General features: G+C 36.0%; 1 protein-coding gene across 1 annotated transcript in view; it reads left to right on the top strand.

Annotated features, from left to right (window-relative positions):
• Positions 1-17,476, top strand: part of LRRIQ1 (leucine rich repeats and IQ motif containing 1) — a 109,955-nt gene that overhangs the window by 30,498 nt on the left and 61,981 nt on the right. Inside the window, exons 15-18 of the mRNA XM_061992451.1 lie at positions 135-311; positions 6,779-7,255; positions 9,352-9,490; positions 11,435-11,554. Coding sequence (XP_061848435.1) covers positions 135-311; positions 6,779-7,255; positions 9,352-9,490; positions 11,435-11,554 — 913 coding nt within the window. The remainder of the gene's footprint in view (positions 1-134; positions 312-6,778; positions 7,256-9,351; positions 9,491-11,434; positions 11,555-17,476) is intronic.

Raw genomic sequence — 17,476 nt, 5'->3', positions numbered from 1 at the left:
TAAGAACAAATATATACAAATACTTAGAGAACTATCATCTTGTTCCATCTTCCTATGTGATTGTATAAAAAAAAATGGGAGTTTTACCATTAGGATTTTTTCTTAAAGCTAATTATGACTTTTTCTTTTCTAAGGTCTTCCATGTGTAAGGTTCTTCCTAGTTTACAGTTTCTGGATGGTGAAATCTTAAACTATCATACTTCACCCACAACTGAAAGAATCAAAGGATCAGAATTAAGAACTTTTCTGGAACTTTGTCAAGTTCAAATTGAAGAAAACATTCTACTGAAAAAAAAGGCTGCTGAACTGGGGTATGTCTTTATATGAATATAAATTGTTTTCAGAACTATGTTTTCATATATTGTTAATGTAGCTCTTGGTGTCTTAATGAATTTTTACTTAGATTTTTGCCTGGAACTGTATTGTCTCAATAGCATCATTGACTTCACTATTTCCGACAGTTAATAAAATATGTGGGCCTTGATTTTGTTTGAGAAAATTGATGGTTTAAACCCTTCAGTTAGTAGTAGTAGAATAAATTAATACAGCATAGTACAGTGGTATGCAGGAATAGTAGCTTAAATCCTGTAAGTATTATAATGACATTAACATGATTTCCAGGTTTAGTTTAATAAATCTTAGTTTGACTGTTGGTATAAAATGCTTTATTTTTTTTCTTGCATTTGTTTTCTATGGCTGTATTATTCATGTTCTAAATGACTGCAAAAGATCTGGCTTCAAGTAGTGGATGAGATGGCTTTGTTTACAGGTCTTTGATTTTGTCATACATGGCTACCTGTATCATGATTATCATGGTTAGTTATCTGGTGACTTTAGCTTAGACATTGCAAGTGGTACTTTGTCATTTATACCTGCTATCTTTTAATTGTTTAGCAGTATGTAAATAGCTCAAACTTCTCATGTTTTCACACTTGGTAAATTTCTATGTTTGCTTCTTAGTTCCTTCTCCCTTCCTAGCAGGTTCACAATATCCTTGTAGTCCTTTGAATATCCAGCTTCTCTAGTGATGTTTGGAAGGATAATTGCTTTGATCTTGCCAGGTGTTGAACATTATCCCATAGCAGGTGAAGCAGCTGAGATTTGATAGTGCTTTAGTCGGAATTTCTCCTTTTGAACATTGTTGGTTCAGGAAAATGATCCACTTTTTTTTCAGAATCTAGCTGTTTTGCATTTATGTTTTATGATATAAGCCTGTATATACATGGTGTCTCATTACTACCAACCAGATTATTTACATTTGATGTGTTTTTGGCTGTTACTAAGCTGCAATGTAATCTACATTGTTCACAAAACAGATCTATTTGCAAAGAGGTTTGTATTAAGGATTAGATTAAAAGTAGTCTGGGAAAAATTATATGGTGCAGTTTTCTATGACACATATAGTGTCTAGGTAACTCCTAGAACTGATATATTTCTCCAATAAAACCTGAAGATATGTCTTCTCCACTTTTGGTTTGCAGATAGGAAGCTGGTTCTTCCTAATCTATTTACCATTTTGAAATAGTGTACCTACTTTTCCTTAAAAGGGAAAAAAAAAGGCAAAGAAAAATGTACTCTTTTATGGTAAAGGATACTTTCTTATGTCTGAGATCTAGGACCTGTTTCATCAAGTATCCATAGCAAAAAAAAAAACAAACTAGAATAGGACTTGTGAGAAAGGTGCTATGCTCCTACTACAGCTAACTTTCACATACATTTTTGCAAGATGGTAAAAAAATGGGAGGTAAAGATGATATGCACAAAATTTAATGGTTTCTTTAATAGTGCTCTGCATGACAGACAGCTAGACAGATAAGAAATCTGTTGAGTGGTGTCATGGTTTTAGTTGTGATAGAGTTAATTTGCTTCCTAGTACCTCGGCTATGTTTTGGCTTTGTGCTGAAAAACAGTAATGGCAGCACAGTACTGTTTTGATTACTGCTAAGCTGTACTTGCATGGTGTCAAAGCCTTTTCTGCTTCTCACACTGCCTGACAGCAAGTGGACTTGGGGTGCACACAAAGCTGAGAGGGAGCATGGCCAGGACAACTGACTTGAACTAGCCAAAGGGCTATTCCATACCATAGAACGTAATACCCAGTACATAAACTGTGGTGAGTTGGCAGGAAGGGGTGGATTGGTACTTGGGCATTGGTGAGCAGGTGATGAGCAATTGCACTGGACATCACTTTTTTTCCCCCCCCTGGGTTTTGTTTCTCCCTCTTTCTATTATATTCCTTTTCATTACAATTATCATTCTTTCATTCTTATTCTATTTTATTCTTATTTTATTTTCTTTTAGTTATTATAGTGTCCTTAACTCAGCCTACAGATTTTGTTTCTTATCCAATGCTCTTCCCCATCCTAGAGCATTGAGGCAGGACCAAGCAGCTGTGTGGTGTCGAGTTGCTGGCTGGGGTTAAACTGTGACAGGTAGTCAGGCTTAGACCACCCATTAACCATTAATAGTTAATGACTCATGCTAATTGTTTTTCTAACACCTTTGTCCAAGATCTGGAGCAGAAATTGGATTGAACACATTCCATGCTTGCAGATGACAATAATTTGGAAGAAACTGTTTACATTCCCGAGGACAGGGCTATCATACAGGAGGATCTAGACAAGTTGGGGAGGCAGGTCAACAGACCCTTGTGAAATCAACAACGAAAAGAGGAAAATTCTTTACCTCAGAAGGAGTGATCCCTTGCAACAATACAGCAAGGGGCTGACTGTCCGAGAAATGTCTCTAATGAAAAGAACTTTTGTATCTGGGTAGATAACAAACTGAATGTGAGCCAGCAGTGTGTCCTCGTACCAAAGAGAGTTAAAAACATCCTCAACTGTATCTACAGGAACATAGCCAGTAGATTGGGGAAAGTTATTATTTCCCTCTCTTTGGTCTTTATTAGCTCGTATCTAAAATACTGTGCCCTATATTTTGGGTTAGCAATGTGTAAAAGACATTTATAAGGTGGAACAAGTTTGGCATGGTCAGAGGGTTTGAGAAGACAGAGACGGTTTGCAGTGTGCATGACAAGGGGCAGCAAAGACCCAGGCTGAAAAGGGAGGTTCAGACTGGTGTGGTGGATTGATTCTAGTTAGTAACTAAACACTTAAGCAACTCACCAGCTACTTGCTTACTATTTCCTCTGCTAGGAAGATGGGAAAGAAAACAAGAAGTCAGAAAAACCCATGGATTGAGATGAAGACAGTTTAATGAGTGAAGGAAAGGGAAAAAAAAAAAAAACCCAAAAAGCCCAACCAAGTGATGCAAAGCAATCACTTACCACCTCCTACCAGTAGTCTAGCAGACTGATGCTCAACCATTCTCTGGGGAATGGCTACCTTGGAAAGATTTCTCCTCAAATTTTATTGCTAAGCATGATGTTTTATGGCACGGAATACAGTTTTGGTCAGTTCAGGACAGCTATTTCACCTGTGAAACTGAATTTCGCTGAATAACTTGTCCTTTTCCATATCTGTTGGGCAAGCTTATGCATTAGTCCTTAAACTTCCTAGGTGGTATCAGTGGGGGTTTACTCCTCCCTACCTCTGCTCTTCCCTCCTCAGTCTCTGCATGTGAAATTGAGCAGGATTTGTTCTACATTTAACAAGACGGTGATGAGTACTCCTGGTGGACTGATGTTAGGACTGAAATTGAAGCACTCATTAATAAATGGCTGATTTGAATTTCCAAATAGATTCAAATCTGATTCTAATTTTTTTTTTTCTCAAAGTCCTTGGAAAATCCTAGCACAAGTTGAGAGGTATCTTTTTGGTAAGAAAGAATTGTTTTTAAAAGTAATAGCTTGGTCTTTAGCTACTATCAGTGCCACAATTCTAGGACATTTGTAAATTGTTATGGAAGACCCATCTCTTTCTCTTCTGGCTTATTATCTCATTCTCCCACTGCAAAAGCAATGCATCCTTTGTGGCTCTGCTGAAGTTTCCATACAGCATAAATTACTTTCGTTTGTTAAACTCTAAATAAAATAGTGGATATGACAGAATCTTAAGGATTTGAAGGAATTTGGAAAGATCATCTAGTCCAACGCCCCTGCCAGAGCAGGACCACCTAGAGTAGGTCACACAGGAACTCATCCAGGTGGATTCCAGAGAAGTAGACTCAACAACCCATCTGGGCAGCCCATTCCAGTGCTCTGTCACCCTCACAGTGAAGAAATTCTTCCTTGTATTTCTTTGAGACCTTTTATGTTCCAGCTTATGCCCATTACCCCTTGTCCTGTCGTTGTCCATCATTGAGAAAAACCTGACTCCAGCCTCCTGTCACCTGCCCTTTACATATTTGTAAACATTAATGAGGTAACTCCTCAGTCTCCTCTTCATCAAGCTGAAGAGCCTCAGGTCCCTCAGCCCTTCATCATAAGAGAGATGCTCCACTCCATCATCTTGGTGGCCCTGCACTGAACTCTCTCAAGTAGCAACCTGTCCTTAAACCTCAGTTTAAGCCCAGAACTGGGCACAATATTCCAGATGTGGTCTCATGAGGGCAGAGTAGAGGGGAAGGAGAACCTCTCTTGACCTACTGCCCACAGTCCTTCCAATACACCTCAGGATACCATTGATCTTCTTAGCCACGAGGGCACATTGCTGGCTTATGCCCATCCGTCTGTCCTCCAAGACCCCCAGGTCTCTTTCCCATATACTACTGTCTAACAGTTAATTCCCCAACCTGTACTGGTACATGGGGTTATTCTTTCCCAGATGCAAGACTCTATACTTGCCCTTGTTGAATTTCATTAGACTCCTCCCCATCCAACTCTCCAGCCTGTCCAGGTCTTGTTGACTGGCAGCACGGCCTTCTGGTATATCAGCCACTCCCCTCAGTTTAGTATCATCAGCAAACTTGCTGACAGTGCCCTCTGTTCCCTCGTAGAGGTCATTGATGAATATATTGAACAGTACTGGTCCCAGCACCCACCCCTGAGGGACTCCACTAGATACAGGCCTCCAACTAGACCCTGCCCCATTGATCACAACTCTGCCTTCTTCCCTTCAACTAGTTAACAATCCACCTCATAACCTGATCATCCAGCCCACACCTCAGTTTTTCTGCAAGGATGCTGTAGGAGAGGATGTCAAATTCTAGAATCATAAAATGATACAGATTAGAAGGGAGCTTTAGAGATCATCTAGTCCAACTCCCCAGCAGGACCAGGTCCACCAAGATCAGGTCACATAGGAACGTGTCCAGGTGGGTCTTGAAGACCTCCAAGGAAGGAGGCTCCACAATCCCTCTGGGCAGTCTGTTCCACTGCTCTATCACCCTCACAGTAAAATAGTTTTTTCTTATGTTTAAATGGAGCTTTTGTGTTCCAGCTTCATCCCACTACCCCTTGTCCTGTTACTAGATACCATAGAAAAAAGGGATGTCCCAACCTCCTGATACCCACCATTTAGATATTTGTAAATATTAATGAGATCCCCTGTCAATTTCCTCTTCTCTAGACTAAACAGCCCCAGTTCCTGCAGCCTTTCCTCATAAAGAAATGGTTTACTGAAATCAACATAAACCACATCCACTGCATTACCACCCTCTGTCCACCTGGTTACATCTTCATAACAGGCTACCAGGTTGGTCAAACATAACTTCCCTTTGGTAAAGCCATGTTAACTGTTCCTAAATGACCCTCGTGTCCTTTAAATGCCTGGAGACAGCATCCAGGATAAGTTGTTCCATCACCTTTCCAGGGATGGAGGTGAGGCTGACTGGCCTACAGTGTTCTTCGGTGAGCTTAACAAGTGGAAATAGTTTTATAAAGTGTCATTTTTGAACAATGAAACTTTTGCAAGGTTTTATTGAAAAAAGACTAACAGGAAGAAAAATTGTCTTATTCAAGCTATAATCTTAGGACCCGATTTTTCAGGACTCCCAAAATAATTTATCCTATTTCTACTTTCTTGGATTGCTTATCTAGCATTAGACTTTGTGCTTCTATGAAAATAGTGCCAGTTTATAGATCTCTGCATCTGTCTGTGCTATCAAAGGAAAACGTTTTCATTATTCTAAAAGTAACTGGTACCTAATGCAATGGACACTGTCCAAATACAGCCAGCCTTCCAAATCTGTTACAATTCATTCATATTTACTCTTACTCATCCTTGTCATTTAGATGATGTAATACAAAGAATTAAAGAGAAACAGACTTCATAGGTTAATAAAGCTTCGGTGTAGCTCCTTCTCTTACATTGATAAAATTATCTGTAAGTTTCTATTTTCCTGAATTCTTTCTAGGCATTGTGGTTTGTTGGTTTGAATCTAAGTTTTGGGTTTGTTGCTGTAGTTCTAATCTAAATTTTTAAATTACTGTTATTTTTATATTAACTTTTATAGTTTCCAGATAAAATTGGATTATTAAGGCTATTACAGGATTTATAACAAAATTACCTCAAATCCTCTAAAATTTTCAGTTTCATATGGCTCTAACCACACAGAAAATTAATAGCGTAATGGTTGCCCTAGTGCCTATTTCAAACAGATTGAAACCTTTTTCAAAAAGAGGCAGAGTAAAATAAGCAGCCTAATACGTGTGAGTATATTTAAAACACTGAGAGTAAAATAAAAATGCAATTAAGAATTGCATTAAGAATACTGAGATTGGTTTTCAATCAGTTTTCTGTTCACTGTAAGACTATGGAAATGTTTAAGGTTACTTGAAAATAAAAGTTAATTTAGAAAATAATAGAGAGAATGCATATTTTTAAAAAGCATTCTTACTACATGAAACACATGTAAAAACGTTTTGATCTTTTCTCAGAATTGCTTCTTCTATTGATTCTGTACAGCAGCAATGCTGGTATTTTAATCAGTTGATGAAACTTAGTATTAAACATCGATATGCACATGAGTATGGTGAACTAAACATTACTGACAGAGATGGACCAGAAGCACTGCAACGTCATTTAAAGCAAACATCCACTGGCTGCCTAGAGGAAAATACCCTCTTTATCATGGGTGCGACAGAAAATAAACAGATCTCGTTGGATCCTTCTGAAAGATGGATTACTACTGGCCATATTCAGGCCACATTCATTAACTCCTCCATACCTGTGCACGAAAAGGAAAATAAAGAAGATCAGAGAGTGCAGCAGAAGAGCACTGAATCTTGTATTAATTACAGTGGGGAGAGCAAAGACAGCAATAACATGTCAGCCCAGTTCACGTTGCAACAGTCAGTGATAGTAGCAAGTAATATGGGAAGAGATCATCAGCGTTTTGAGAATGATATAGAAAGGTAAGACAGTTGTCAAATGGATTTTGAGTAGATTAAAAAGATAAGCAATTGGAGTGAGAATTTAATGTTTAAAACAGGCACAGAACTGGTAAAGAAAATGATATTTTTAAGCTTCTTAGACAATAAGGAGTTATTTTAAGGTGATGCACACCAGGTTTCCTATTAACAGCAGTTCTTTGTCAGATGTCAGTTCTTTGTCAGGTATTGTCAGTTGGTATGTTAGAATATAGATATGTGTGTACTTCAAATACTTTTTTTTAAACTGTAAACTAAGACAATTTGAAAACTTTTTCTTAGTCTATCTTTTCTTTCTCTTTTTGCAATACATTTGTGACACTGATTCAATTACAAATTCAATGTTAGGGATGAAAATTCTGGATGGTTTGCAGGAATTTTGGGGCCGTTTAAACTACAAACTACCATAGGGCTCTCTTGTTATATCATTCATTAAACATTCAAGATTCATCTTTGTAAAGTTTACGGTCAGTATCATTTAGAAGGCAAGTAAAAAGTTGCTTAAATCTACCATCCTACTCGCTTGACCTTAGACCAATCCTCTACTGTTGTGATGACTGAAGAGCTCAGAGCCTGCCCTGCCCTTGCTACTCCTCCAAAATACTTCAACTGGCTTCTTGAAAGTAGAGGCAGGGGTGAGGGGCCAGTTAAACTTGTTCTGTGCCCCAGAATGTTCTCCTGAATAAAACAGATTGGCTTATTACCTCTTTGGAATGCATTTGCTGCTGATTTGTATAGTTCTTGATGTACACTCAAGGAGAACAGAGGCTGAAATTTTGCCCGAAAGGTACCAAAATTCAATTACAATTTAATAATAATTCGGTTTCAAAAATACATATTTTGAGAATACTATGAAGAACAAGCATTGAAGGTCTGCTTCTTCGGACTGTTTAGACTTAAGGTAACTGATCGGTAGTGCTTGGTAGGTACTTAAGACACTAATAATTTCTCATAAAATTTATTATTCAGGAAGACAATAGAATTCATCATTACTCTTACTTTTGACATCCTGAGAGGCAAAGTTGGCTATTATGGAAGATGAATATTTCAGAAAAGTCATTTTGAAATAGTTAATTTAGAGTTCTTAGTTAATGTTTTAAATGCATTCTGTAAGTCTGATGTTGGACAAGTCCTTTCAGTGCAGAATGCAAACCATTGTGAGGGGACGTTGTTTGCAAGTTTTTTAAACTCAGCTACTGCTTTTTGTAAATGCAAATCTTACAAATAAACCATGTTTTGGAATTGGTAAATACATATTAGGTAAAAAAAAATCCATATTAACCTCTGAAGTGTGCTTTTTTGCTGAAAAGTACACCTCTGTTTCAAGAGATGCACTACATAAGGAAAGAAAGCATGTAAAGATTGGAAGAAATTTAGATGTCTTTTCTTAAACACCCTGCCCAACTGAAATGAGAATTTTGTGGAGAAAAGGATTCCAATATAGAAAAGTCATAATGCATAGCTACTATTAAACTTTTTGTCCATTATTGAACATCATATATATAGAAAGCTCAATCACTGAACAAATCTAAATAGCCTGTAATCTGTTCTTGAGCAAATTAGAAAATTTACGTATATAATGAGTGGCCAGTAGTGTTAAATTGAAGGATCAAAGTAGGCAAAAGATTACATTACACTTTCTCAGTTTTTCCTATCTGCTTCATTGGCAATACTTGTCCCATGCAATTTTCAACATGTAGCGCTCTTTAGAGTTGTAGAGTGTTTCCACATGAACAGTGGAGATAAATTGACCTCTCCAGTAGTTTATTCAGTCATTGTTAAACCACTTCTACTTCTAATCCTTCCTTTAAGGAGACACTTCCTCTATAGTGAATATACAGGGAACAGTGCTGGAGATTAGACCTCTTGGATAACTGAATTTAAAAAATTAAGTACTGTGAATATCCTCCACTGTTTCTGAATATTAATGTCACATATGGATTGTAGTTTCTTAACAGTTAAATGGTAGAGAATTCCACTCAATTCATAGTGCTGTGTTTTATGGTCAGTTTGGCAGCTGTGATAATCCAGTTGTACTGGTGAAGCTATGTCATTCATAAAGTTGTTTATTCCTCTACAAGGCTACATACAGCAGCGTCAGTGATCCAGTCCCTTTGGCGGCAATACCATGTCAGGAAGAAGACCAACTGCACCAAAACAGAGAATCACGAGTTTATAGAAGCTTTGAGAAAGAAGCATGAAGCGGCTACACTAATCCAGGTTGATTTATGGTATTCTCTATGCTTATTTTGCAAATTTAATAAGAAAATATCTAACTAGTTTTGAGTACTTGTCTTCTGTCTGGTTTTGTTACTGTTTTATTAATAGTTTTGTAACTGATTATTTTTTGGTTTTGTTTAATCAGCATAAGCTTGACATTATTGTATGACTGTTACATCATGTCTGATATTTATACTACTAACTTTTTCTCTCCATCTCCCAAAACTAAGATTGCCTCATGCCAGATCGTGGCCTAGGCTGTTCTCTGGTAAATACTGAGCTAACAGTTAAACAGAATGAATTACTGTGTGCAATAACTGAAGGACATATTTTTTGGCTCTGTTTAGTTTGCTAACCAGATATACTATTTACCTGCAAAATTGCTGGAGCTTTTGGATTTTTCTACATTTTTAAGCAGAGATACCCTTTATTGAGTTCAAATTCCAAAATAACTTAAAAACATTCAATTTTGTAAGTCTTCTATAAAAATGTCAATAGTGACAAAGTGATTTAGGAACCCAAGCTCCATTTCCAGACTGGAAATCCAAATAATTCTTTAGTATCTATTCAATAAATGGACAGTAGCAAAATATCTAGTAAATGTGAATATTAGAGAACAGGACAAGTACAGAATCATGTTACAGCAGCCAGGTATCTGGGAAGTTGAATGAAAAGTTGTTTCTGGAGTATAGTGTGTAGCTATAATATTAACAATTGAGCTCCACAAACTTATTGAATCTATTTTTGCACTTACTAATGTTTTAGAGCTCTTTTATATATTGAAGTGATGAGTTTCTCAAATTGATTAAAATGTGCTTCCTTTAATTTGTTTCAGACCCGATAAATGCCCAAGTCAGTATGGAAATTAAGAATCTTTCACTATTTATCTTGTGTTTTCTGAATTTTTAGATCTCGTATATCCAAGCTTATATTCACTCTTTTGTGAACAAGAGTTTAGTCTATTTAGTCTCCTTACACAGTACCCTGAACTTCTTTTTATCTTACTATCCCTCTCTGAACCTTTACCTCATTCTATTTTAACCTTTTTTTAAAAAGTGTCTAGAACTGAATTCCATAGGCAGGTATATCACAAATGTGTACATTGAGACACATTTCATCTTATTTAGTAAAAACTACTAGCATATAATTTTTCTTTTTGATCTGGACTGAGCACTGACCTGGTGCTTTCATAGATCTATGATAACAACTGCCTTAACAGTTCATCCTTCTGCATGCACAATTAGGATTGCTTTTCTCCTTTACCGATTTGGGGGAAAATTGCTGACCTGAATTTAATTTTCTGAATTCCATTTATGTAATTTTGATTTCCAAAGTGCTTTTGTGGACCTGATTCTGCAGCTTGGTATGTGTTCCTAACACCCTTCCTCTTTTTCTAGCTCTTAATTCCTAATGTGCTCCTTTTTCTTAGATATGATCATACTTGCTGGTAATATTTTTTTTTTAAATAAAGATCTTAGATAGTTAAGAAAGAATAATTGACCTAGGTCAATTGCATGAGATGTCTCCAAGAATTGCTACTTACAAGCAGCAACTATAAGACATTTAGTAAAGTGTATTTTTATTCTCAGTAATTTGAAAGTTGACACTGAGCTTTTTCTTATGTAGCCTTTCCTTTCAGTTTATAATAGTCCCTGAAGGAATTGTCAAATAATTAATTAGTTGACCCAGGTTTGTAGTAGAGGGAGTTGCAAGATTCCTTTCTGCTTACTTGTGGTGAGCCTCTTGAGTACTCCAAGCTTTAGACATATGCTGGCATTTAATTTGTCTTGTAGTTTTAAATGTCACATAAAGTTCAAAAAACAGATCATTGAGCTATTAAACCAAGGCCCAAGATGTTTTATCTTCCTAATGGGATAACATAGGGAATCTGGATTTCGGATTGATCTATGGCTTTGTATAACATGCTTTAAATTTTTTGTTTAGGCATTTTGGAAGGGTTTTCTTTTGCGAAAGAGACTGACCAGTGCTCTTGCAGCTGTTAAAAGTGATGAAGTGGAGGATGACTATGAAGAAATAAATGTGGATGATTTCATGCTTTCTGAAGTAAGCATAGTCATTAGCATAAAAACTTCATGTAAAAAATAAATCTTGTTGTTCATGAGCAATCATATAGGTGTTGGAAATAAAAGGACTACCAGGGCTAGAGTTAACGTGTCAGATGTCCAGAAATAAAGAAGCATTTGCCATACATAGCTTAGTTAAGTGGATATGTCATGCATGAATTGCTTCATGCTCTTTGAGATACTCTGGTGGTTACTGTGCTATTGAATGTCACATCCACTGTAGAACCCTATATGTTTTGATATTAAAGGACAATCAAATGAGAATAAGGGAACAGCTGCTTTTCCTCTAAAATGTTTAGCTTTTAGTATTCTAGTAACAGATTATCATGTCAAAAATATTTGGGGGCCTATTTTGTTAATTTTCATGATAGAATGAGAATGATAACATAGCTAAAATCACAGAAAATACAGCTGAGATTTGGTGTTGCAGTATTCCAGTAAAAAGAACACACCCCAAAACCAAGGAGTGACGCAGATTTATCAACTCTTCTAATGTCTTATAGGTAAAGTGCTAAAAAGATCACAAGTCTGAATATAATAGTAAATTACAAAGAAGAGTATAGTTAGATTTAAAAAAAACCCCACACTTAGAAGTCTGTGATGTACAAAATTCAGAAATAATTGCTAGTAATTTTAAAAGTTTTACAGAGTTAATAATTTCCTTTCAGCTTCAAAGAATTACAATTGGTTTAGAAATGTCTATTCTAAGAAATAAAAAAAGACTACGAAAGATTTTGAGGTATAACATCACATTCAAAATTGAATTTAGCAACAATTAAGTAAAAAATGTCTACAGGATCAATATTGTAATTCAGTACGCAAAGAAAAGAATCTTTAAACCAATTTTACCATTTAGAGCCTCAAAAAACACAGTCTGCAAGAGTTCTAGATTGAGTATGCACAATAAGGCAGCTATTGATGGTTTACCTATATATTTGTCCGGAGCATTGCTTTCTCTAATTGTTTACTTTTTTTTTTTCATGGTTTCAGATAAAGCAAAGAAAAATTACAACAATATTGCCATTTGAGACCTAAGAGGATATAGACTGTGTTTTTTTTCCACAAGCCTTTGTCTCTGAATGAGTTTATTAACCTGCTGTATTTTGCAAGAGCCATTTGTCAGTATTCCACTGTAATTTTGCCCTGCTACTGGCAGGGTTAGATCCTATTTAAATTTACATTTATATGGCTCATAGAGAGTTATGAAACAAAATACGTTGTTAGAGCAGTGCAGTTTACAGTTGATTAGTCTTCAATCATCTGTGTATTGACCTTCTTTTGCCACTCTTCTCCCTGAAGAAAATAGTATGGTATGAAACTTGGTATGAAATTGTTACCAATGACTTGATAACTTGGAATATTTTATTTTCCTTCTCCCTTTCAGCAACTATTTTAAAATACATTGTCAGAATTACTTCTTATTGTAAGAGCATGAAAAACGTTTGAGGCAGGAGTCCTAGGAATCATTTGGTAGACAGGAAATGTGTGTGTGTAAACACAGAGATCTGGCTTAAATTTTAGGATATTTTTTCATTTTAATTTGGAATATATATACAAAAAAGAACAGTCTCATTAGTTGATGTTCTCTGATTCCTGGCTTCTTTCTAAAATAATAAAAAGCAGAAAGTTGAAGGATTTATTTCTTCACACAGGAAGGAAGTATCTGTTCACATTAAAGCAGGAAAATATCCTGTTTTGAATTATTCAACCAGTAGGCTAGAGTCTTATATAGTGTAATTCAATTGAGCCATCCTTGTTTCATTCTGTTTGACATAAATAATCCTGTATTTTTTTTTTTTAATTTTTACTTTTGATTGCCAAACTGAAAACTACGTGGGCAGTTTTGTTCCAATTGTCTGTCAGCAACTCAGTCACATTTGGGCAGGTGCTCAAGAGGCCAGGATGAAAAGGAAGGAGTGGAGATAGCAGATCATTTGCATATCACCCTCCTGTTTCCACACATTTCTTCCTTTGTTGTTGGTTTGTTGTTTTTATTTTCAAAATAGTTATTGGTGTTCCTAGGAAAGAGATGAAAGATAAGTTTGGGGAATAATTCTCAGATAAAATGTTTTAAGTTGAGATCATGTCAGGAGAACCGTGAGTTGACATTTTAATTTGCACAGCAGGCTCAAAGGCTGAAATGAGGACTGATGTCAAATAAGTTACTGAAGCCCCTAGCTTCTTGTGATGAAAAGTGTAAGAACATGTGGTTTCTGCAGAGCAGTATATGTGACAAATTTACAATGTAAATGTCCATGAAGGATATACTTTGTTCCATGAGTGAGCATTTCAGTGTTCAAGATTGATGGCTGTAGCTAAAATTATACCCTGCAATATTTGACTCTTTTTTTTCCTTTCTTTTTTTTTTCTTTTTTTCCTTTTCTTTTTTTTCTTTTCTTTTTTTCTTTTTTCTTTTTTCTTTTTTCTTTTTTTCTTGTTTTCTTTTTTTCTTGTTTTCTTTTTTTCTGTTTTCTTCTTTTTTCTTCTTCTTTTTTCTTCTTCTTTTTTCTTCTTCTTTTTTCTTCTTCTTTTTTCTTCTTCTTTTTTCTTCTTCTTTTTTCTTCTTCTTTTTTCTTCTTCTTTTTTCTTCTTCTTTTTTCTTCTTCTTTTTTCTTCTTCTTTTTTCTTCTTCTTTTTTCTTCTTCTTTTTTCTTCTTCTTTTTTCTTCTTCTTTTTTCTTCTTCTTTTTTCTTCTTCTTTTTTCTTCTTCTTTTTTCTTCTTCTTTTTTCTTCTTCTTTTTTCTTCTTCTTTTTTCTTCTTCTTTTTTCTTCTTCTTTTTTCTTCTTCTTTTTTCTTCTTCTTTTTTCTTCTTCTTTTTTCTTCTTCTTTTTTCTTCTTCTTTTTTCTTCTTCTTTTTTCTTCTTCTTTTTTCTTCTTCTTTTTATTTTCAAACATCTATCTTATCTGTGTTGAAGAGTTCAATTGTGATAAATATGTGATAACTATAATGAATCTACACTCACTCTACATAACCCAGACCAACTGTCCACAGTTGCCTGGTTCTACATTTCTTTAGTTGTTTTATTCTCTGCAGTTGGGTGATACCAAAGTACAGGGACTTTCTACTTCTGCAGAAACAAGAGGCAGAAGCTTGGAACAGTGTGTGCTTCCTATTCCCTGCTTTCTGACCTCAGTGTTTTACAGCAAAGTGCTGAAGCAAAGCCAAATAATGACACATGGTATCGATGGCTATCTGTTGGACCTCAAACAAGTGTGTGGCCAAGAGTATGGTTTACTGGGCTAAGAGATCCTATATGCTAGGGTGTGAAGGAAGAGAAAAATATCTGGATACCATTTTGTACTGCAGATTTCACTGTTAGATAGGGTAAGTGTAAAGAGAAAAGGGTAGAAAAGTGTTTCTTTATTGCAAATCAATGGAAAAGTAGTAGATCTTTTCCAAAAGTCATTAGACACCTTTGTTCTTTAAATTACTGTTTAATATCTGCATTAGGCACTCATCTTTTTTAAATTACTGTTTAATATCTGCATTATAAACTCGGTCTATCCAATGCTCTGTGGAAGGTTATGCTGCAAAACATCATGGGGAAAACTCCAGTATTTACCAAAGATCTTCTGTTTACTTCATTTGTGCACATTTAGCAGTTATATATTTTTAGTACAAGTTTGACACTATATCACATGAAAAAATGGCTTTCACGTGATTCAGATTGTGGAAGGGCTTTTATCTTGCTTATAATAGCACAGATAGTAATCATTTCACCTGAACAATTACTGATATCTTCTTGGATTCGTATCAGCTCCTGTACATTGCCAAAGACATTCAGAGGCAATTGATGGTAGTCGTGTTTTGCGTCTGTTGTATTGTGCAATGTCAAACCGGCTGTCCCACATGAGATGAAAAATCTGGTTAACAGATGTCTCAGAAAGTGTGAGCCTGATGTTTAGTGATATTTTGGTGTCTTTCATGTAGACTTAGGAGAATTCCAGCCTATATTCTCCAGAAGACTGTTCTTAAGGCAACCTTTCATCAGTAGTCTGTCCATGTAGCAAATTATATACAAGGCAAAGCTCACTTTACCTCTGGTGGACAAAATCTGACAGTGCATCTGCTTGATACAGGTCTTACTACTTTCTGTATCATGTAACTGTCAGTAATTTTGTTTTCTTGAGAATATGATGTGAGCCAAAGGCAAAATGACTGAACTTGCCAATGTGTCAGAAAGGTGAACCAACTGAATATGATCAGTTTTAAGACAATTTTTTACTGAGAATAGTGCCACCGAGTAAATGATTCCTTTCTTTAACTGAGTCAACATATGGACATATGTCTTATTCTCATCAAGATAAGTATCAATATTGATGGTTACATGACACAGAAAGTACTGTATTTTTCAAAACTTCACTTTTTAATTTAGTTTAAATCAGGGCTAATGATAATTCTTCAGGAAAGAAGTAACTTTATAGGTTGCAACCAAGCTAAAAAGAAATCAGTCACTGCTTCCTTCATCAAAGGAAATAAGTCTGTTGCCCTGAGACAAAGTGTTGTTCTGCCTATAAGTTTAATTATGAATTTTAAGATTCCAGTCTTTTTGACAGCTTTTGAAGTTACTGACCAGGATTTTCTTTGAGTTTTTTACACACTCACACACATAGCCTTTCCTATTTGTCTGTGTGCCTTCTGTGGTAGCTAGTTAGTAGTTTAGATTTGCTTCTCATTTGGGTTTGGTTTGGTTTTGGGAGTCGGGGAGGCAGAATGAAAAGTACTTCATATGGACTAACTTTTTAAAAGTAAACAGCAGTTTACAACAACTTCTTTACATCTCCCATCTTTAGTATTCTTATCACAGGGACAAACTAGACACATACAGTGGTTTTTGTTTTCAGATAATCCTTCATGATGTGGTTTGTCTCAGCTTAGGGGCTTGTACTTGAGGGCTTCTGACAGTGATTGCTGTTTTTTGGCTACTGCCAGGAAATCAGTGTAGCCTATGGATTAGAAGGTTCCCATAACATTTATTGTATCTTGACATTTTTAATGCACATCGAACTCTTGTGATTGCTTATAAATGTCTGGTCACAATGCAGCCTTTCTTTATTGTGTACTGCAAAAAATATTACCCTTTTTCTGGGAACTTGTGGAGAGAGTCCAGTGCAGGGCCACCAAGATGATCAGGGGACTGGAGCATCTTCCTTATGAGGAAAGGCTGCAGGAACTGGGATTGTCTAGTCTAGAAAAGAGGAGACTGAGGGCAGATCTCATTAATATTTACAAATATCTAAATAGTGGATGTCAGGTTTTTTCTATTGAATCTAGCAACAGGACAAAAGGTTAATGGGATGAAGCTGGAACATAAAAGTTCCATTTAAACATAAGAAAAAACTATTTCACTATGAGAATGATGGAGCCCTGACACAGGCTGCCCACGGAGGGTGTGGAGTCTCCTTCCTTGGAGGTCTTCAAGATCTGCCTGGACACGTTCCTATACAACCTGATCTTGGTGGACCTGCTTCTGCAAGAGAGTTGGACTAGATGATCTCTGGAGGTCCCTTCCAACCCCTACTATTCTGTGATTCTATGTTTAAACAAGAGCAAGTGTAAAGTCTTATATATGGGCCAGAGTCACCTCATGCAACACTTTTGGCATGGGGATGCTGTCTAAGAAGCAGCATCACAAAACCCGATCTGGTGTGCTAATGGGACTTTCTTCACAATACAGTTCTAGAATTTCAAGTAGTGGAAATAGAAAAGGGAAAAAAACCCGTACGTATGCTATAACAATCTTAAAATTATTTAAGATTAAATAAGATTAAAAATTATTTAACTGGACAAACCAGATAATTTCACAAATATTGAGGTCCTAACAGCAAAATATCTCAAAGAGTCAACTTTTTAAGCTATTGAATTTCCCAGAGAGTAGCGGTGCAAGTCCCCAAAGGTTG

Source organism: Colius striatus, chromosome 1, assembly GCF_028858725.1.
Source record: "Colius striatus isolate bColStr4 chromosome 1, bColStr4.1.hap1, whole genome shotgun sequence".
Lineage (NCBI taxonomy): Eukaryota > Metazoa > Chordata > Aves > Coliiformes > Coliidae > Colius > Colius striatus.
This window is presented reverse-complemented; position numbering and strand designations above follow the sequence as displayed.